Source organism: Abrus precatorius, unplaced genomic scaffold, assembly GCF_003935025.1.
Source record: "Abrus precatorius isolate BTA unplaced genomic scaffold, Abrus_2018 Scaffold10, whole genome shotgun sequence".
NCBI lineage: Eukaryota > Viridiplantae > Streptophyta > Magnoliopsida > Fabales > Fabaceae > Abrus > Abrus precatorius.
This window is the reverse complement of record NW_020874292.1, coordinates 24,161,168-24,183,190: the sequence shown is the minus strand read 5'-3', so window position 1 is coordinate 24,183,190 and position 22,023 is coordinate 24,161,168. Positions and strand designations below refer to the sequence as shown.

The following is a 22,023-nucleotide window of genomic DNA, read 5'->3' as shown; positions in this document are numbered from 1 at the left end:
TTTTGCGATAAACTCTTAAAATTTTTTTTGTTATGACCAACAAATGTTGATCCGAATAGCAAGCGACTCAATATCGTTTAAGTAAAGTTTTAGGTTTAAGTCCTTGTGTATACAAAAAAAATTTCAATGATATATTCACCCACTATATTCAGGTGAGCGACCTGTGTTAGATTCAGATTAAATTTAAATGAGAAACAAAAAAAAAGATTTTTTTTTTGTTATACTTTAATCTTTAAAATATTAAAAAGTTAGAATTTAATCTTTATTATCGACTCTCTTTCTTTAAATATTAATCTGACTGACAAAAAATTAACATTTCATGTGACATATCATATTATTTAATTTTATAATATTTTATTATTTAAAATTAACATTTATAAATAAATCTTAAAATACATTTTTAATAATTCCAAAAATATCATTCTCTTTTTCCTTCTTGAATTGCATGTCATCAACATACATGTATGTCTTTGTTTTGGTATTTGGTATTTAAATAATTGCAAAAGATAATGGTAGTAGGTGATAAGTAGCACATTATTAAAAATGTTGGAATGTTAAAAGAAAATTAGAAATTTATAATCTACATAGTAATTGTATAAAGAAGAGTTGCAAGAAAAGAAAGGAAAAAAATGGTTTGAGGGTGGAGGCAAGATAACATGAAAAGAAAAGGAAAAAGAATTCTTTACAAATATTAAAATTATATTCATAAACTTATTTGTAAATATTAATTTTAAATAATAAAATATTATAAAATTAAATAATATTAACATATCACGTAAAAACACTAAATTGAATTAAATCCTAACTTTTTAACATTTCAAAATTTAAATCTTAAAATAAAAAAATATAAAATCTTATAACAAAATATGTTATATTTATAGGGAATAAAAAATTTAATTAATCCTCATTGAATTTATAAAATATCAATGAAAAATAAACAAAATAAAATTGCTTAAGCTTCAAATCCCAAAAAAAGAAAAATAAACTAAAGAACGAAAGTAGTTCATGACATTGAAGTAGTTCTATTAGTGATCTTATTTACTCTCCTCTCATTTCCGTCTAGTCAAAAAGTAAAATCCCAAAAGCACAAATTATCACCATTAAACCAGAACAGTGGCTATTTACACATTCCTTTGGTGAAAATATAATTTAACTGACGCAAGTGCAATCTGATTAAAAGTAGAAACTCCAAGTAGCACCTTCTTTGGCTAGCACAGCTCAAAAGATGTCTTAGTTGCGCTCTGAATGGATAATGTTATGACGAAGTTTAATACTATCTATCTATAAAGCAAAATATAATACTTTCAGTTTAATATCACCATTTCTTTTCTATCAAACATTGATGATGTTTCCAAGTAAAATCGTATCGGGAAAGGGTTATGCACTACTTTGTTTTCAGAAACACAAGATGCAAAAACATTTAAGGATGCCTATTTTAGAAAAACTGATAAAAACTCAAGGCATAGCTTCTGTTGCCTGAAAATTTTCACTTGGGGGAATATAACCTTAAATCTATATCACCATTAGTTAGTCAACCCAATATAGTAGGGCCTCACAAGCTTTCTATTCTAACCTTACACACACCCGCAAGAAAAGGATCACCGGAATGGCCTGGCTAAAGCAAAATAGGCATCTGGATTTATTGACATCAACAACTCTACAACGATAACCTTTTTTGGTAGGGACACCTTGAGACCTGGATCAATGATACCTGCTTGAGAAAATCCAAGAGAACGCTGAGCAACTCGAACAACAGGTTGTGCTAAAACATAAACTATCAATAGCAATAAGAACCTACCAGGTGAAAGCTTTTTCCCTCCATACAGTTCCCTTGCTAGAGGATTAGCAGCCCAATGATTTACAGCCACTCGACTCAAAGGTTGAAAACCAACTATCTTCCCCTCACTAGAGAAAACCACCTGAATATCAAACAATTGCAAGGGCCATTACATTAACAATTGCAGTAATAAGAATTCTGACAAAATTGTAAATATCCAGACTAGGTTGAATATTACAAACCAAACTCGAGGCACAACACAATTTTTCCTCCATGTGTAGATAATGAAATTAGAATCCTATTGACTAATCATGTCTTAAATTCACAACAAAAAAGCAAGCAAGCCAAAGATTAAGCATTCTAATTACAAAAAATCTGGAGTACCTGGTAACTAGCAATGTCCTGTATGGACACTTTTGCATCTGCATCTATATTATCTGAAGTAGAAAGAGTATCAACACCTTCACCTCTCAAGTAAGCAGGCAATTCTCCAACCCAGACACCAATACCATCTTCGAACTTAATTTCATCCGACCAGCCAAAAGCATTCTTTACTTTAGAAATAGCTAACATGCAAAACTCGTCCAACTATCAATGTAAAAGATCCAAACAAGGACTTCTCAGAAAGAAGTATAAGACACTGTAAACCATTAAACCAACAGTACAAATATGCCAGGAGGAGCTCATTAATAAAGCAAGTACCAAACATGACCAATAATCTTTGCACTGCAGAGTCAGGGTTACAACATAGAACAGCAAACAGTTTAAACTAAAATGACAATGGCACTCAAGCCAGTGGCAAAATTCAGCAGCTTTTCAACTTTATAAATTATAACTTAAAGAGAGATCAATCCATTTCACATGAAAAGCCTTTTCCATACAGTGTCTTCATTGTCTCAAGTATGGTTTTATGCATGCGCACGTATATATAGGTGAGAACCTTGTGCATTGTGTCATCCTTTTTTATAAACTGTCATTTGTAGTGTCCTTTGTAGAGAATAATATTCAATATAATTACATTAAATAATAGAGAAAAAAGGATAGACTGCATACCTTTGTTGCATCAAAAAAGTCATGCATCGCAACATTGACTTCAGATGATGGTAGATATCTATGTTCGACAGGGTCTTTCCTTTCCTTGCATAAACGAGGCAAACAAAATTGACCTAGGGCACTAATTGCTACAAGAAATAAACCACTTGCAAGGGTGACTGACAACAATTTTGATAAAGAATTTCCCTACAAAATATAAAAATTAGTTAAATAATGTACTCAATTCAACAGTCATATTAAAAAACCAATTAGTGTGGATAAAATACAACTAATAAAAAAAATTCAAAGAAAACTGTTCTTGTTTTCTTGTTTGTGTGTTACGAAGTAGGACAGGGGAAAAAGAAAAACAGTTAGTTACTTAGTTGGGGGATGGTGTTAAATAAATAAGGAGAGATTAAGGGGAAAGGTGGCCCAATATCTAGAAATATCCCTAACAATATGGCCCAATATCTAGAAACATCTCTAACCATATGGTTCAATATCTAGAAATATCCCTAACCATATGGCCTAATATCTAAAAATATTTCTAGTCTAGAAATATCCTTACTTTAGACTTATCCATTCTCTAGAAACATCTCTAATCTAAAATTATCTTATTTAATATCTACTATAAAATAATCTATGTTCTAAAATCATCCTTGTAATACTATAAATACCCCATTGTACTCCTCATTTTAACATCAAGTTGAATAAGCAAATTCTCATTCTCTACTAAGAGTTTCAAGCTCTAGTTCTATCTTGTCCTATTTGAGAGTTTTAAGTACTACTTGGTCACTTTTCCTTACTATTTTCTGAGCCATTTGATATCAAGAGCCAGGTTCCTAGCTTCCTACACTCTTGGTCATCTCTTAACAAGCCAACACCGTAGACGTGCCCGAGAGAGGTTGAAGATAGTGACATCATCAGTTGCGTGAGCACCACGCATTCAACATTGTTGCACCGCTATTGGCTCAAACCTTTTCATAATTTTATTCCCACCCATACAACAAAATGCCATCGAGACGCCAAAACAGAAGGAATGCTCAAGAGATCGAGATAGAGGAGTTACGCCGACAAATTCAAGAACTACAAGAAATTGTGGAGGAACAACAAGCTCTACTCAATCGTCAAAGGAATTTCAATTTAGAAAATGATTCTGAAAAAAGTGACTCTTCATCTAACACCAGTCATTTACGAAAAAAGAGTACTCAAGGCTACTTCAACAACATCAAGATAGACATTCTTGAATTTGAGGGGAGACTACAGCCAGATGAATTTGTGGATTGGTTACAAATAGTAGAGCGTGTGTTCGAATTAAAAAATATTCCGGATGAACAAAAAGTCAAGATTGTCGCTGTTAAACTGAAAAAGCATGCATCTATTTGATGGGAAAATATAAAAAGGAAACGTGAGCGGGAAAGCCAAAGCAAGATAAAGACATGGAAGAAAATGAAAAAAAAACTCACACGTAAGTTTCTCCTGACCACTACTATCAAGATAATTTTATTAAGCTCCATAATTTATGCCAGGATTCTACGACAGTAGAGGAGTATACTAGAGAATTTGAATTGTTAATGATGAAATGCGATATACAAGAGAAGGAAGAACAAACAATTGCTAGATTTATTAGAGGGCTAAATCCTGAAATTTCTCAACTTATCCAACTACAACAGTATTGGACCCTAAATGATGTCATCAAGTTAGCTATTCGAGTCGAAAAGCAACTCTCTAAAAGATCAATTTTCCAACCATCATCCTCACGAAGCCCTTTTACCCCTCGCAAAGCTCAACCATCGCAACCTACAGCTCCAAACAAAACCCTTTCCAACTCTGTTAAAGACACTAGCTCCAAACAACCAACCTAATCCAAATCGCCCAAATGCTTCAAATGCCAGGGTTATGGGCACATTGCTTCCGACTGTCCCAATCGAAGAGTTGTCACTATCATTGAAGGAGAGGCCTACGAAGCATCTGAAGAAGAACCTAAATTCTACCAAAATGATTTCAACAGTCTTCCAGTGTTTGATGAAGAGTTGACCCCAGCAGATCATGGAAAAGCCTTAGTGGTTAGACACAGTCTTCACACAGCAGCCGTTAGAGAAGAACCATGGATGAGACAATATATTCCATACTCGATGCACCACTCAGGGTAAAATTTGTGATATCATCATTGATAGTGGAAGTTGTGAAAACGTTATGTCTAGCTACATGGTGGAGAAATTGAAGCTCCCTACTGATGATCATCCACATCCCTACAAGCTACAATGGCTGAATAAGGGTAATGAAGTCAAGGTTAGTCAATGTTGCCTAGTTGCTTTCTCAATCGAAAAAAAATATCAAGATAAAGTTTGGTGTGACTTCCTTCCCATGGATGCTTGTCACCTTTTATTGGGACGTCCATGGCAATACGATCAGAAGATTGTGTATGATAGATTTAAGAATACCTACTCATTCGTCAAAGATGGAGTGAGAATCAGGTTGACTCCATTGGGTCCAGAAGAAGTCAACCCAACCTCACGCAAAGTCAAACTACTCGTATCCCTAATCTCTAAACCACAGCTTAAGATGACGCGAGAAGAATCTCAATCAACAAGCTTATTACTCATGGTCGAACAAAACATTGGAACACCTATTCCACAAGAAATAGAAAAGCTCCTTGCAGAATACTCAGATGTGGTACCTGAAGAAATTTCTCTTGGTTTACCACCTATAAGGGACATCCAGCATGCCATCGACTTCATCCCAGGAGCTGTTATCCCAAACAAACCTGCTTATAGGATGAGTCCACATGAACATGCTGAAGTACAACGTCAAGTAGAGGATCTTCTCAAAAAAGGATTGATCCAAGAGAGTGGCTCAGAAACCAATAAGGGAAAGTGACCAAGTAGTGCTTAGAACTCTCAAATAGAACAAGAGAGAACTAGAGCTTGAAACTCTTAGTAGAGAATGAGAATTTGCTTATTCAACTTGATGCTAAAATAAAGAGTACAATGAAGTATTTATAGTATTACAAGGATGGTTCTAGAACATAGATTATTTTATAGTAGACATTAAATAAGATAATTCTAGATTAGAAATGTTTCTAGAGAATGGATAAGTCTAGAGTAAAAACCTTTTGTGAAAGGGAAATACTTGAGGGAAATCTCTCTGTCCTATTTTCTGTTTTTTTTTTTTTTTCCCATTCAAATCAATGAAAGTCATTTCTTCTTTCATTTCCCTCATGGGTGTTTCGTAATAGTATGAGTACAGAAAACCATATCTTTGGCATTTATCTCAGCATCAGCAACTAGGTAAGTTTCTACACTGTTGTTCCTGTAAAACAGAAATTAGTTTTCCCCATTTTTGGTCCACAACAATGGAAGCTTCAAAATAAAGTTTAGGTTGGTATTTTTTTTTTTTTAAAAAAAAAAGATAAACTGAAACAGGAAAACAGTGAAATTGGGCTTTGATTCTCCTGTTCACATTCAAAAGATCCTACATGTTTTTTCACCATGATATTGAACAACAAGGATATTATTCTAAGACAAACTTTTTATACAGAAAAGGATTATCATGTAGTTTCATCTTCCTCTAACACTTGGACCTGAAAGACTGTTCCCACATAAGATCATGTCTTTTAAATCCTAACATTAATAGAGATTTAAAGAACAGACAAAAGACCTCCGATTACCTTTTTATTGGACACTTTGGCAAGTTTGGCAGCCACACCAAAGGATAATTCCCCATGGAATTTATCAAACCATGAAAAATCGCGTCTTGTTTGTAGATGCTAAGTTTTGTGGATTTTAAGGGAAAAAAAAACAACAGACATTTGATTACCTTTTGATTCGACACATTGGAAAACTTGGCAGCCACACCACAGGATAATTGCTTATCAGGTAGTGAATAAGGATCGACATAGTACATATCTAGTGTCTCTGCCAAGCCAACCTGCAATTTTGTTAAACTTATAACTGGATCAACTTCTATTGTATACATGATATCAATGACAGTATGAAACAGTTAACACTGATCATATAACTTCAGTTTACTTCTACAGCATAGGTACACATGCAATAAGTAAATCAAAATAAGCGGCACAACAACTAAGTATTAAAGTAAGACCACCATATCTGAACTTGCCAGGCAGAATGTAGACATTATCCCTAAGGAAAGGGCTCAATCAGTTTAGAAAGTTTTCTGGAACTTTTCAGATTTCTTATATATTTAAGAATATCATAACTCTTTCAGAAATACAAAGTTCAAATAACTATCCATGTTTCTGTTTTTCTATTCTTGCTTTGCCTCCCCTTCACTCTTATTTTTTCTGTAATATTTAATGTGAATTGTGACCCTTTGTAAATTTTAGTTTGTTTAACTGTGCTTTTTCTCTTCCAAATAAATTGTTAAAACCGGTTTTAAATCTAAAGTGAAAACTCAGATGAAGTTATACATATGTTTAAGGGTTTCGATGAAATAAATTTGAAGGATTGCTTTGACCCCATTCAGTCCATTTAATCACCAACAATTGTAACTAACTGTCAACTCTTAGATGGTTAAGGCAGAGTATCATTTGGCTATCTAACAACTTGAAGTGAGAAAGCGAGGAGGCTACCCACAACTCATAAACAAGAATAATAAGCCCAAGGTCTTACTAATACTATCTTCTTTCCTTCTCTTTTTAATAAAACTAAGTACAAAAGATAAAATCCATTTCTAATCTTACTTTAAATAGTTGAGCCATAACTCTCAATAAATGAAAATAAAAATTAGCATTAAAAATATAAAGGCCAATGCAGAAGGAAAAGTTAAAGTACCATTTGAGAGTGGGTCAAAAGAACTTCCCACCTATTCTCCGCAGACTTTTTCCAGCCCTCAATTTTAGCATCTCCCATTATCTTGGTGTCAATCTCTAACCGATATGTAGGTACATATTCACTTGTCCAAGCACTGAAATCTGAACCACCAATTTTCTCTAACTTCTCATAACATGATGGCTTCCACCAATGATGTTCTGATTTTATTTTCACAGGCTTGAAACCATCCTTCATTAAATTATAGTTATCCAATAGACTCCTAGCATTTTCAACTATCTCATCTTCAAATAATTTAGATAAGATGACTGCAGAATCTTTTGAATGTACCCTTTCAGGCTTTTGAAACCAGTGAAAAAAACCGCTTCTATTACCACCTTGTGTTTTGTCAAGAAATTGTCTTTGAGTGCTTTGAAGTGCAGAGACACAAACAGCTTCTGCAAGCACGGAGATAAGATATTCATCGGATGAGCTGAGAGTAAAAGATGCAGGAACCTGCTTATATGAAACGCATAAAAAGAACCAAATGCATCAGTATCAGGCCCACCTGCAGGACAGACATTATAATATAACATTACAATTTACAAAAGTATTAGAGAATGGAGATATAAAAACTCGAAAAAACTTCAAACGGATAAAAAAAAAATGTAACAAACCTCTCTCGGTTCCTCAAGATCATCCATCTTCCGTTCCTCCCCTGGCTGAAACACAATCAGATCAAAGTTCCAAACTTGCTGCAAAACTACTTGCCTAAATGTCATAGCAAGTACATTCTTAGATGTAGTGCTCGAAAACACATCTCGAGAGAATGACTTCCTGAGCTTAGCAACTTTTTCTTTAACTTTCCTAGCAGGTAAGAACTGTCAAAACAACAAACTTTGAAATTTCACCCTCAAGTTGCATTGCTATAAGTTTCTACCAAGCACAACATATATAAATCCACACCAAAACATTTGGAAAAATCATGCTTTCAAACGTATCCTACAATTGCGGCCTGCACTTTTGGGATGATCCAAAACCATACATGCGCACAACACAAAGCACCTTAAATATGCATATACCACGCTTCATCCCTAATGCACTCCCTTTTCTTTATATTTCAAGATACAAAATTAAGTAAAGTAACCTATAAGCACATTATTGCTCAAATAAGCGTACACCATGTTTCATTTTCAATTTCATGTAACGAATTGAAAAATAAGAAGATGATGAAATTGAACAAACCAGTCGAGTGGAGACAGTTCCATGGTCGCTGGAAGGAGCAGGAAAAACGGTTTCCACGACCATGGCATCCATGCCGGCGTCGATGTGGTCGGTGGCAACTTGGCCGCCGTCAGCGGCCGCCGCTGTTAAAGCTTGGTAGAAATCGACTGCGCCGACGAGGGTGAGCTGACACAAGTCATTCTCGAAGGTTCTAACGCATGGGAGGGTTTTTCCGTCTGACTGAGCAATGGCTTGGAGTACTTGTTGTTCTGTGACGGGAATGGTCTTTGGAGAAGAACATGAGAGGACAAAGATGGAATTTTTGGAGCTGGTGAGGTGAAGGGTTGGTGAGAATTTTGCGTTGGGGCGAATGGCAAGGAGAGGACTCAACAGTGAGGTGCTGCTTCCTGCAACAGCCATTGCCGTCGGTGGAAGACACAGGTAAGTTCTGTCTCTGCTCTTTCAGGTGTTATTATCACTTCCATGGTGTAATGGGCCACCTCTTCAAAACTGGATCTCATTATGCTGTTGGCCCAAACAAAATGTCCCCTAATAAATCATTTTTTTAACCTGAATAACAACAAAAAAACATTATTAAGATTTTTATACAATAGAATAGAATTTGCGTGAAAGATAAACCCTTTTTAATATTAAACTAATTTTTATATTTGATAATTTTTATTAGGAAGTTAAATAATTTATTTATTTTTGTAGTCTTCTTACTTGTATGTTTATTCAAATTTAGTGCAATTTTAATCATTTTTTTTTAATATGATTCTTTTGTTAATATATTATCTAATTGTTAATGGTGTTTATTAATTTATATTATAACAATTTTGCTTAATTTCACTTTTAGTCTTTTAATTTTGTGTATATTCAATTTTAGTCTCTTTTTTTCAAAACAATGATTATTAATAGACTCAAAATTATTGGATAACTCTTTAAAAAAATTTACATTATAAATAATTTATTGCATTGAGCTAAAATATTTTTTTTTTTGCAAAACTTTGATAAGTGGATGCATTCCACTATTTTAAGCTCGAATAAATTTTAAATTAATCTTTTAAATAGTAGTAGTTATATATATTAATTTATTACTTATTTAAATTATTTTATCAGTCTCTCTTATATCAATCTATCATTTAGTTAAGTGACATGTAGATACTAAAACAATATTATTTTACAAAATGTAAGGAATTAATTTAACAAATTTTGCATCATTATTATTGCTCTCATCTCTGATGTTCCCTCTTCTCAACTACAATATTTCTTTGTCTCCTCTCCCTCTTAAACACATACTCTTATTCTTCATTCACGTATCATGTTCATATTATTACCTCACTCCATGCCACAAGAAATAATGCACATTCAAACAATATAAATAATGCCCTAAATGCAAACACAAAACTCTCAAATCCCAACAATGACAAACACATTTTTGCAAATCCTTAAAAACATAATGGTGTTGGAGCTAATTGTTGGGTTATATTGGTATGCCTCCAAAGAGAAGAGAGAGAAAGGAAGAGCGAGAGAAAGTTGAGGCGAACCACCATAAATAGTGTGATTGTGAGAAGAAGAGACGGTGGCAACTTTGGAGGCACAAACTATTGTGAACAATGTGGCTCCAAGGAGAGGGAAAGAAAGAGAGGTAATGGGAGCTTTCAAGGCGAAATCACCGTGAATATAGCCTTGAGGAGAGGGAAAGAGAGAAAGAAAGGTGATAGCTTTAGGACACATACTGTCACAAACAATGAGACTCTAAAGAGGTGAGAAGAGAGAAAAAGTGAAAGAGATGTGAAACAATGTTGTTTTAACATTTATGTATTACTTAACGGAAAAAGTTAATATTTTTCAAGTACTGCATGACAAACTAATATATGAGGAACTAATAGAGCAATTTAAATAAGTAATAGATTCATATACACAACTCTTAATAAATAAGAGATTAATTTAAGAGTTTACTCTTTTTAAGCTCTATAATTTTGTAGTTGTCATTGTAGGCTTGAGCTTTGAATTGAATATCTGTTTCAATTTCACCTTCTAAGTGATAAAAGATGATGCATATGATGGATCCAATGATATTACACGTAAAGTGCATTAGTGTTGAAAATTTATAACAAAAAGCATAACAAAGAATCCATTTTGGTTTAAACCTAAGACAAGTTTCAAAATAGAAGGTTGTCTCCTCACCATTTTCAACAACCCTCTAAAAAAAATTATATTTCACTTCTACTATTAATTATTAAGGGTTTCAATAATTTTTTTTGTTTAACCACAAATTTTTGTTTTGCTAGAAAGAAAAAACTAAAAATTAAACAAACATAAAAATTGAAAGATTGAAAATACAATTCAGTAGAATTATTATAGTATATATCAACAAACACCATTACTAATTAGATGGTTACTTAGTAAAGTGATCATAATTTAAAAAAATTAAAACTTCTCAATTAAAAATTAAAAAACTAAAATTGAACAAAAATATAAACAATGAAACAAGTCAAATATAATAACGTTAATCTTTCTCAAGTCTTAACTGATACTGTAGAAAAGCAACAAGTATATTTCTTATACTTCAAAAAAAAAAAAAAACTACTTTTTAAGCTATTTATAAAATCTAACTCTCTTTGACAAAAGTGAGTAAAATTACTAACAGTAAATAATTATTTTTTAGTCTTAAAATATAAATATAAATAATTAAATTATGATAATTAAAAAATATTTAATTTTACTTAATATTTTTAATTTTACATATAAAAATAAACTATATTCTCGTATATGTCATTTATAATCATTTAAAGATGAATTAATATTTTTACTAACATTAAATGTAAATAATTGATAATTTATGTTTATATAACAAATGTCAAAGTGAGACCGTGAAAATTAAAAAAAAAAAAAAATCAAGTATTATAATGAAAGAAAATTATATTTTGAGAACTAATTTTTAAGAGAATTCTCTTTCTATTAAATTTTGTATAAAAGTATTAACTCATATTTTAAAAATTAAAATTATTATTAAAAATAAAATTTGAATTAAATAAAAATTTAAAGATAATTTTATTAAATAGTATAAAATTAAAAAAAATTATTTATATTTTTGTTTACGGTGAAAAATGACAATTGTAAACAAATAATCCAAAAATCAATCTGGGGACTGGATTTAGGTCATCTTTGGGTTCTTTTAAGTGTGTTGTTAACGTGATGCTCAAATTAACGGCGTAAAAGAGTATTAAGCAAGAATATTGAATAATAAATAGGCAGAATTGAATCAAATGTAGATGTTCTTTACAGAAAAGCGCTAAATAGGAACTGAATTGCAATAATTGAAATAAGCATCAAGCTGGAATTAAAATGTGGAAATGTAAATGCAAGAATGTAAAGGTACGTGAATGTAAACGTACGACTTCTAGCAATGAACAGCAACAACCGTTATGTCTCCTTGTAGCTGGTGTTTGTCGCGGTACAGGGTTTCAGCGTCTCAGAGAGTTTAGGTGCGGTGTCAGGGTGCCAAAAGTCGTCCCTTGTGAAATGGTGCTTTTGAGTATTTATAGACATGAAGATCACCACCGTTTTCTTCCTTTTGCGGACACTTCTTAGTAACTGCCTTCAACTGTTGATACTCACTATCCACGATTGCTTGTGATCGTACTGTTCGTTGGGGCTTCTTTCGTAACTGCTATCGCCCATGATCTTATTTGCGTAGTGATGAATATTGATAACTATTGGTAACTGCTTTTGGATTTTTCAAGACTCCTATCTTTCGAGTATTTCTGAGAGAAACCTATGAGACTCTTTTAATATTATGGCCTTAGAATAATTTCTTCTTGACTTCTTTTTTCGAGCCATTCTGGAGTTTTGAGAGCCTGTCTTGGTCTTGTGGACTTAGAACATTTTCTTTGCTCATTTCTGTTTTTCGAGCAATTCTGGAGGGACTCTGGAGCTCGACCAGGTTTGTGGACTTAGAATATTTTCTGACCACTTCTTATTTTTCGAGCAATTCTGGAGGAAATTTGGAGCTCAGCTAGGTTTGTGGACTTAGAATATTTTCTGATCACTTCCTGTGTTTCGAGCAGTTTTGAGTGTCAGGGACTTGAAAACTCCTCAAAAACTCCTCGAAAAGCCATCAATTTTTGTGAACTTAGAATATTTTCCTGTTAGTCCTATTTTTCGAGTAGTTTTGGGTGTCAGGAACTTGAGAACTCCTCGAAAAGCCATCAGTTTTGTGGACTTAGACTATTTTCTTGCCAGTTCTATTTTTTGAGTAGTTTTGGGTGTCCGTGACTTGAAAACTCCTCAAAACTCCTCGAAAAAAGCCTTTAGTTTTGTGGTCTTAGAATATTTTCTTGTCTTTCAAGCAGTTTAGAGAAAAATCAACAATGTGAAAAAATTTCCTAAAATAGCTCGAAATGTGTCCCTTTTAATTGAAACTAAAGATCTTAGATAATCTTCCAATATTCTCTTATGTTCAGGCTTATCTTTGACTCCTTCTTGACTCCCAAAACTTGTTGAACTGTAGTTTCCTTCAAAATGATTTTTTAATTTAGAAATTTTTTCTTATCCCAAACAATTTTCAACCATCATATCTTCATTTAAATTTATTTATATTTAAAATTGAAAAAAATATTTTGTAAAGCATATTCATTTATTATTATTATTCTGTTTGTATATGACGTTGAGTCACTATTATCCAACATTAATCTAAACAAGTATTTAATTATTAAAGCATCAGATAGGAGTGCTTTTAAAAGGACATGGACTAATTTATATAATGTTTTAAATCATTTATTTTTAAAATAGTTAATTACTTATTTTTAAAAGCGTTTTAAAAAGAGAAAAAAATATTATAATTTTAAATGAATTCAACCAAATATGTATTTAAAGTAATTTAAAAAATAAGATAATAAAACAAATTATTCACTAAAATTCTTGTTTACTCTATGAGGTTCGCAATTATGTTTATTCATTCTGTTTATACCTGATTTTTTATATAACAAAAAGAGAAGTGTGAATAAAAAATTAATATAATATAAAAAAATTAAGAAACATTATATACAAATAAAGAGTTTAATTTTAGTATATCATCAGAATCAAAATTTTTATATTATCAATTAATTAAAAATATAGTAAATATAATTTTAATACTAATTATTATAAAAATAAACAAATCATTAATATAGCAATCTATTATTAAGTAACAGTATAAAAAAAATATATTTATTAATATAATTTAAATTAAATTCATAAATAAAACAGGTACTTGGTTGAAGAAATAAGTATGTTTTCCATTATGACATATGCTAAAAGCAAATTTTAAGATGAGAAACTGGTAAATTAATTAAAATTATTTTTATTTTTATTTAAAATTTATCTTTTGACTTTCTTAAGGTGTAATTTCCTGAAAAAGCTATTATAAATATTCTTAATAGATTAATAATATTTATTGGATAATCATTATTTTTTAATTTTTTAAAAACAAAATTAATAATAGATAAAAATATATTTTTAAAGACTTAAAACAAGACTTGTGCCCTTATATTTGATTTGTTTTTTTTATTGACATTAGCATGAATTTTTTAATTCTCGGCATTTTTTCCCCAAACCTTGTTTTTTTATTCCAGTCAAAATACAAATCTTTATAAAGGTAAAGAAAAAGTAGGTAAGGATAAATTAGGTGTATTCTCCCTTTCTCAGCTTTTGCGCGCTCTCTCTCTCTCTCTAGGGTTCGCTGTTCTTCGATCAGGGTACGTCTTTCCTTGTTCCTTTCTCTTTTTTTTCGGGGTCGTTTAGTGTATGATTTGATTTCCAATTTTCCTTTTTCCCGTTTGGCTGCCGAGAAAATTCGTGAGCGAAATACATTAAGGGCGTAACTTCGTTCTTCGTTTTCTTTCAACCCGTGACGAAAATTATTGAAAATTCGGTATAAACTGTTCATCCGCTGTTTTCTTCGTAAGTTTTCAGGGCACTGATGCAGCAGATTGAGAGAATTGTTGAAAGATTAATGTTGTTTCATAGCCTTTTCCCTTGTCGACGCGATTGATTATACATCTAATATTTTTCCTTCAAATTATTTGTTAACAAAAAATACTAACCAAAAAAAAAAAAAAAACGCACATAATTTTATTCTTTATGTTTCGTATTTATTTTTCATTAAAACAGAATATGGAAGCCACTAGTGTTGCTAAGAATTGATGGATGAAAAGGGACTGCAAATTACTTGCTTGAGGGAATTGCTGGAGAAGTTTAATTGTTTTATGGAACTTGGGATGATTTTATGATAAACCGTATCTGTATTTTCAATTTGTGGAATGTGGAGAAGTTTACATATCCCTGAATTGTTTTGCATGTTTTAATTTTATATTGAAAGCAGGGTTTTAGCTATGGGAAAAAGGAAGGCGAAAACAAAGCCTCCTCCTAAGAAACGGATGGATAAGCTTGATACTGTCTTTAGCTGCCCTTTCTGTAATCATGGCACCAGTGTTGAATGCCGCATGTAAGCACTTATTAATTACTTGTAAGGGGTATGTCTATATGTGTGTGTGTGTGTGTGTGTATATTCAAAGGCATTGAGGCATGTATAATCAGTTGGAAACCTTCTGTTTTACATGTTAGAGATGGTTATTACTGGGTTTGAATCTCATTTTTGGGTTATTTTGACAGTGACATGAAGAACTTGATAGGGGAAGCTTCTTGCGGGATATGCCAAGAGAGCTTTAGCACTACCATCACAGGTTTATTTCAATGGGCTGTGTTTGTCATTTATTATGGCATTGATTCTTAGTGAAGCAGATAATTCCAATTGGTCCTCTCTAGCTGGCACTGGGTATGGAAAGGAGAAATAGATAAGAATGACATATTTCGTGGATCATTATAAGAAGCAACTTAATATTGATGATGTTCCCTTCATACTTGCTTTCGATGATCTTTTTTTACCAAAATGAAGTTACTAGGATGCGCCAGTGCTACCTAGCTTTGCAAACCTCGTCCCATGACTTTTTGAAAATGTGACGTGTTATCATTTTTGTGGTGTTTGGCAGAACATCAAGTCAGGAATAGATTTCTCTTCGCCTCTCCCTTTCTTCTTTGCGACTATTCAAAGAACATAAAGTGTTTTTTTCCCTGTTTATACTCAGTTTGAAATAGAAGTGTATTGCTTTTTCTGTTGAAGTTATCTGAAAAGTCAAGATATTGACAATTTCATATATCTTCTAAGTGCATATACACTGCAAATGTAGCTAATAATTATTTTTTACACTTGTGTTTGCAGCTTTATCAGAGCCAATTGACATGTAAGTTAAATCAATATGTTGGAAACATTCTCCATCTTTCTTTCTGTTTCTCTCCTATTCATGACATAAGGGGATTGTTTCCAACTATGCAGATACAGCGAGTGGATTGATGAATGTGAGCGGGTGAACAACCTGGAAGATGATGGTGCTTAGCAGTGATGCTCAGATTCCTGTTCTTATGGTAGTGGATGGAGTAACTGGCCAACTTTATATCTTCAACCTGTATGTAATTATGTTAGTTCCTGATGTGAGCACTGGCGCAACTATAAGAATATCTAGTAATAGCCAAGTTTGTATTAGCTTGTGCAAGAATACGAGAATAATTGTGCTATTTGGATGAAGCTACCTTGATGAGAAGCTGGTATGTAATATTCTATGATGATACTATAAAACTAATGCAGAATATTTACTGGTTGCATACGTAAGGCTCTTGCGTCTTTCTACTTCCCTTGGAAGTGACTTGGGCCAAAGGGGTTGACATGAAGCTTGATGGCTTGGCCTATAATTCACGTTCAGTTGACGTTGTTTCTCTACTCAACTTTTTCTGTTTAATATCCCCTTTTACTCCAATGGGGGGAAACTATTGTCTCTACAAATTATGAGACATTTTACAAGAGAAGAGGAACAATGTTAACTTTAAATTAGTAAGCATTTTTTCAACACGCTGAAGTGGGAAGATAATTAAAAAAATTTAAAAGTTCAAATTATATTTAAATTTTTAGCATTTTTAAAAAAATGTTTGGATCGAATAGTTAAATTTCTTTCAATTCGAATATTTTTATTTGGATATAGTAATTAAAATATTTAAATTCTTAGAAAAAATAAAATTATCATTCTATCTGACAAAATTATGAAATTTAAATTAATAAATTGATAATAATTTAATAAAAATATGAATGAAATATACAATAAATAAAAAAAGTAATTCTAAATTTTTAGTCTCTTATTAGAATTTATATATTTTTTATGTTAGTCTATTAAAATTCTTAAATTTTTAAAAATTAAATATCTAAATAAATTTTAACCTATAGAATTGTATATTTTCAAAATAAATTACTTGAAATATTTCGGTAATTTTTGTACTGGTAATACGCAGAAGTAATTCTTGTAGTACTCTTGGATTATTTCCATATTATTTTGTTCTTAATTTAATTTTTTTATAAAATAAAACAAATGAAGTTATTAAATAAGGAAATAACACCAAAGAAATAGGTACTGGAATAATGGAAATATTGTGCATAAACATTTATTCTAAAGAAATTAGTCTTACTTATCTAGTAGTCTGGCAGTATTTTCAGGGGCTATTGAATTATCTACTGAAGGACAAAATACTGGCCATGATCGTCCGCAAAGGAAAGATCGCAAGTGAATCAAAGGCGTTTATACTTGATGAACCACAAAATAATTATAAAACTTAAATAACGCGACAATCTATCCAATTATAAATTCACTGTTTACTTGATAACACAAGGTAGATCTTTGATGCCCGTAAGTGGTTGTTCCTAACTTCAAATTAGTCAGATGTCTTGGATACCGATGAATTGCTCATAAAAGGTCTGAAACATTTATTACACAACCAATATTATGTACCTTAAGTAGTCTGTCCTGCAGACTGTATCTAGCATTATTTGGAAAATAGAGTCGAGCTTTAGTTACAGCAAATTTGTGCCTCAGTAATAGTTCAATTTTGATAATGCTCACTAGATTCTTGCACTCACCCAAATGCTGATAACAAAGGGTATACGGTATTTTTTTGTGGGTTGGTGTACTTCGGAAGTTACAACTCTTAACCAGCCGCCTCTAATGCAGCACTCCTGTGAGAATGAGCTATTGACAATGCCTCGACAAGGGAAAAAAATTACCTTGTCTTCTTGTTCCTAAGGAGAAAAAGTGAAAAGACAAATCAGAGGAAGGAGGAGGACAAAATTCGTATTCCAGTACTTGCAACTTGAATGCAGCATCTTGTACATCACTTCAAGATCAATCAAATCACATAATAGTCGCTTGTGTTCTCCACAAGATAGTCATATGGTGCAGTTAAGCCGTATTCATATGGTGCATTTAGTAGAGTCACTTTGTTTGAAGCTGAATAACCACCACCTATGCCATTGGCATTATGTTTGGCTCTGGCTTTGATAGATCGTTTGTTATCAGACTGAAACTCGGCAGAAAGCCTTCCCATCTGCTTCTGCAGATCAGCAACTGAATCACCTGTTATCTTTGCCTTGGAGTTCTTCTTCCCATCAACAAGCTTCAGTTCCAACCGATATAAGGCACATGCATCACACTTGCTAATTTCATACTCATATAGGTGCCACTCAAAATGGTTCAGAGGTTGCGGGTCCATATAATAGGATCTCTTCAGCCCTCCAAACTCATTCATCACTTGCTTTCTAGATTCATGCCATCCACGCCCACTATAATCCGGCAATGACCTCTGCTTTCTGTTTCCACTCTCAAATGCTCTTCGCGGCTTATCAAAGAAAAGCCACTCCCTAATAGTCTCACCCTCAAGAACTGAAAGATCAAAGAGCTCTGCAATCAAATAAGAAATTATTTAATTACACAGGAAGAACAATATTCTCAATCTTTATAATTGATACTAGTATAAAATATAACTTTTACAGATAAAGAGGCATCAAATTTACATTACCAGGTGCATTCCATGGAGATTTTGTAGTTGCTGCTCCCTCACATTCTGGAATGCCCACAACTTTTCCTTGTGCCTTTGCACCAAGTGCAGCAAAAAGTAAATTATCCTTCAGTCCAATTCCCCCAGGTCGTAGAACTGGGGCCATGCCTGGTGGTCCCTCCCTTAAAGCTAGAGCAGCATGAAAGCTACTGCAATAGTCTTGACACCAGTTCAACCCTTGAACAGGCCTTGGACAGTCCCAAAGTGAACATTTTGGGCCTAAGAAAGCAGAAGGAGGAGGGCAGACACTTGGCAGGTAGCTATATATATGAGGAACCACACCTTCCTCACAAAAACCTGTACCATTAAATCCAGCATAAAAGCTGTGATTGAAGTCCTTATTCAAATCAAATTGATGAAACTTTTCGAAAGCAGGCCCATCCAAGTTGTTTGCTGCCACATTGGGAACTCCTACAATGGAGTGTTTGCATTCATTAAGTAATAGGAAATCCTGTTGATGTTGGCCCTGATTTACAGTAAAACAAAGAACTCCATTACAATTACACAGGTGATATCCAAAATACATGACCGGCACTGAAATAATGATTGAAATTATAATCCTAAGAACAAAAATTGCGCTTCGAGTTCCTGCGGAGAAATTTGGTATTAACTCTCATGGAGAACTTAAGTCACTAAACCATCAAAGCCAAACTGTTCTGTCATTTGAAAATTGAAGATTAAAAAAATATATTGAAAAAGGCTACCACGTGAAAGACAATATATCAGGTTATGTTCTTTTGCATTATGCATTCAAGATATCAATCATTCTGAAGTCTCCATTATTCTACATATGAATTGAAATTAGGAACCCAACAAAAATACAGAAGCTTCAAAATCAATACTTTCAGAGACAGCTAATGCCACACAAAAAGGAAAAATGGAAAAGGCACAAAAAAGATGAATAATCCCCAAAAAGGTAAAAAAAGGAACTCATCTTGGAATATCACCTTAGCCCCAGCCTGCAGAGTCTGATCATTAGGTTCAGGCTTAGGTGCAACTAATGAACTAGTGGCATCATCTTCCTCCTCACATAGCTGCAATAGCCTACAGATATCCGTCGAGAATGATCCAAGACTGCCTCCCTATAGTCACCCAAAAATATGAGAACGCAAATAATTCCTTTCCAACCAGAAATATCACCATTCAAGTCGACATTTGTCCATCACAAATCCACAATTGGAAAAGAAGAGTGAGGTTACAAGCACTCATGACAATTAAATCAACAAGTTACACTCAAGGAGATTTACTACATGAGCTTACTTGCTGCAAAGAAGAAGCAGGAGATGGCTCATTGAGCTCGGCCTTCCATTCGCGAAGCATCTGATGGACTTGCTCCTCAAGAAGTGCAGCATCAACTGTACGGCTTTCCTTCCTGGCAAACTGCAGATCCAATAACATCACCTGCAAATCATCAACACGGTTCCTTGCCTTGTCCTTGAAGAGCCTGTGTGATGCTGACTTGCAGCTGCTCTTGGAAATTTTCTTCATCACGAAACTTCAAATCCTGCCTACAAGATCACCACAAATAAAAATCTCCGAAAAGAGAGGAAACCCAAAAGATGCAAACAACTTCCAAATAAGTTTATCATGATCATTGTCAATTTGTCATTGATCAGAACAGAAGCATATTCCAGCTCACCCCCCATCCCCACCCCAAAAGTCCAGAAATTCTAAAACCAAGATTCCATTATCCCCATCACAGAATAAAGTCCGATAATTGTAAAAGATTCACTCCGCTTTCAATTAATTAACTTAAAAAAAGGAGGGCAGAAGCAGGAGCAGGAGCCTATTTTCTGATGAAAACGAAAAACGTAACTAAGGATTAAAATAATCAAATTATTTAGAAACAACTTTAACAAAATGAAACAAGAAAAAAAATTAACTGCAGCCAATCAAAAGCATTGAAGAAAGCATCATTAAAACAATCTCCAACTTTTGAAAGCAAAACACAATTTTAGCTCAAAGGGACACAACTAATACACTGAACGAAAAACCAACCAAAGTCATAAACGCTCACCTAATATTCCAAAATTTCTATTACAAACAGAGGGTTCAATTCTCTCTCTCTCTCTCTCTCTTCAATTTTCCATCAAGGAGGGAAACCCATATAAAGAGATGGAAAGGGAGAAGAGAGAGAAAGTGTTTTTTTTTCCCCTCTGCTCTGTTTCCCTCCCCTTCTTTCTCCACTGAGGAGATCATTGATTGGGTGTGAAAGGGGACAATCAAAAGAAGAAAGCATAGGGACATTACATTTGCAGTTAAGTGGAGATTGAAGAATATATGTTGCTGGATAAATCAAAATTAAATATACCCACTGTCTTACCCGAAATAACGGTCATAACCTCCTTTATCATCATCTATTATTATTATTATTAGTAGTAGTTAGTAGCAGTAGTACTTTGTAATTTGGAGTCATTTTACGTTATATTAATATGGAGAGAATCATAATAACATCTTCTACTGTTATAATAATATTATTTGCATACGATTTATGGTGTATATTTTATAACTTCATTTGTAGCAATTAATTTAGGCTTGACAGTGATTTGGATCATATGTTCACCATTATCGTTACAAGTATTATATTACATACATTTCAATTTTATTAAAAAGTAATACACAATCAATTATCACCCAAAGTTAAAACAAAATAAAACAAAGGAAAAGAGATATAAAATTTACATAAAATACAATGTGTATTGTAAAATTGAAGAAATAATTGTCTAAATCAAAGAAGCATTTTCTTCTCGGGATATAGGATGTCGTTGTCTCATAACTACCCCCAATATAGATGGAAGAGATCGCATAGATTACAAAAACAGGGGTCTTCAAATGAGTGTTGCCATTGCCAAGTTGAAGGTTTATTGATGACTTCTTCTTCACAATAAAGCGAATTTAATAATAATAATAATAATAATGTGTGTCCATAAACAGTTTATTTTTTTTAAAAAAATTACATGGACACCGATTGAGGCGTAGTTGTTGTTACTAAACAATTGGAAGACAATAGATTCATGCTTCTTCAAAGTGGATTTACTTTTGAGATATGAAAGGGGAATAAACTCCCTCGCTCTATCTCCTGTATGAGTGCACACTTTCCTTTTCTTCGCTTAATTTCACCATTGGTTTCACGATATATTTTTTGGCAACTATTTATTAGTGGCTCAATGAAATCTCTTCTCAGAAAGGGAGAAGAGAAATCAAAGAAATAATAGAACCCATTCAAGAGAATAAACGGAA

At 32.9% G+C, this 22,023-nt stretch overlaps 3 protein-coding genes across 11 annotated transcripts; 1 reads left to right on the top strand and 2 right to left on the bottom strand.

Annotated features, from left to right (window-relative positions):
• Positions 1-1,261: 1,261 nt before the first annotated feature.
• On the bottom strand, positions 1,262-9,282 carry LOC113865952. 2 transcript variants are annotated; one of them, XM_027500784.1, is made up of 8 exons: positions 8,827-9,282; positions 8,259-8,462; positions 7,606-8,097; positions 6,629-6,739; positions 2,831-3,016; positions 2,162-2,365; positions 1,799-1,919; positions 1,262-1,711 (listed from the first exon to the last, which is right to left on the bottom strand). In XM_027500784.1, the coding sequence occupies exons 1-8, from the start codon at positions 9,223-9,225 to the stop codon at positions 1,599-1,601; spliced, it is 1,830 nt and encodes a 609-aa protein (XP_027356585.1). In that variant the 5' UTR covers positions 9,226-9,282; the 3' UTR covers positions 1,262-1,598. The 2 variants fall into 2 exon arrangements, with proteins under 2 accessions (XP_027356585.1, XP_027356593.1); XM_027500792.1 differs by having other exon boundaries at positions 1,431-1,711; positions 2,162-2,296; positions 8,827-9,243.
• LOC113850180 (transcription elongation factor 1 homolog) lies at positions 9,137-16,595 on the top strand. 2 transcript variants are annotated; one of them, XM_027480593.1, is made up of 5 exons: positions 9,137-9,246; positions 15,173-15,295; positions 15,463-15,533; positions 16,070-16,091; positions 16,184-16,595. In XM_027480593.1, the coding sequence occupies exons 1-5, from the start codon at positions 9,176-9,178 to the stop codon at positions 16,242-16,244; spliced, it is 348 nt and encodes a 115-aa protein (XP_027336394.1). In that variant the 5' UTR covers positions 9,137-9,175; the 3' UTR covers positions 16,245-16,595. The 2 variants fall into 2 exon arrangements, with proteins under 2 accessions (XP_027336394.1, XP_027336402.1); XM_027480601.1 differs by lacking the exon at positions 9,137-9,246 and adding an exon at positions 14,476-14,546.
• Positions 16,596-17,502: 907 nt separating this feature from the next.
• On the bottom strand, positions 17,503-21,244 carry LOC113873293 (transcription factor VOZ1). Of its 7 annotated transcripts, XM_027511361.1 has the most exons (6): positions 20,801-20,985; positions 20,044-20,291; positions 19,719-19,865; positions 18,745-19,252; positions 18,166-18,626; positions 17,739-17,968 (listed from the first exon to the last, which is right to left on the bottom strand). In XM_027511361.1, exons 2-6 carry the CDS (start codon positions 20,269-20,271, stop codon positions 17,792-17,794), a joined length of 1,521 nt encoding a protein of 506 aa, XP_027367162.1. In that variant the 5' UTR covers positions 20,272-20,291; positions 20,801-20,985; the 3' UTR covers positions 17,739-17,791. The 7 variants fall into 7 exon arrangements, with proteins under 7 accessions (XP_027367185.1, XP_027367192.1, XP_027367177.1 ...); XM_027511384.1 differs by having other exon boundaries at positions 17,503-18,626; positions 18,745-19,249; positions 19,731-19,865; positions 20,801-21,007; XM_027511391.1 differs by lacking the exon at positions 20,801-20,985 and adding an exon at positions 21,107-21,244 and having other exon boundaries at positions 17,620-18,626; positions 18,745-19,249; positions 19,731-19,865.
• Positions 21,245-22,023: the final 779 nt, after the last annotated feature.

Bases quoted from the DNA above. Each gene is read 5' to 3' on its own strand.
- LOC113850180 (XM_027480593.1), top strand. From the start codon at position 9,176: ATGGCAAGGAGAGGACTCAACAGTGAGGTGCTGCTTCCTGCAACAGCC. The intron at 15,534-16,069 runs GTTTATTTCAAT...TTGTGTTTGCAG, and splicing joins CTTTAGCACTACCATCACAG to CTTTATCAGAGCCAATTGAC. The intron at 16,092-16,183 runs GTAAGTTAAATC...CCAACTATGCAG, and splicing joins TTATCAGAGCCAATTGACAT to ATACAGCGAGTGGATTGATG.
- LOC113873293 (XM_027511361.1), bottom strand. From the start codon at position 20,271: ATGAAGAAAATTTCCAAGAGCAGCTGCAAGTCAGCATCACACAGGCTC. The intron at 19,866-20,043 runs GTAAGCTCATGT...GGGTGACTATAG, and splicing joins CTGCTTCTTCTTTGCAGCAA to GGAGGCAGTCTTGGATCATT. The intron at 17,969-18,165 runs GTGACTCTACTA...TTTTCTCCTTAG, and splicing joins GTTATTCAGCTTCAAACAAA to GAACAAGAAGACAAGGTAAT.
- LOC113865952 (XM_027500784.1), bottom strand. From the start codon at position 9,225: ATGGCTGTTGCAGGAAGCAGCACCTCACTGTTGAGTCCTCTCCTTGCC. The intron at 6,740-7,605 runs GTACTTTAACTT...ACAAAATTGCAG, and splicing joins TTTTGACCCACTCTCAAATG to GTTGGCTTGGCAGAGACACT. The intron at 1,920-2,161 runs GTACTCCAGATT...TTTGATATTCAG, and splicing joins AGGACATTGCTAGTTACCAG to GTGGTTTTCTCTAGTGAGGG.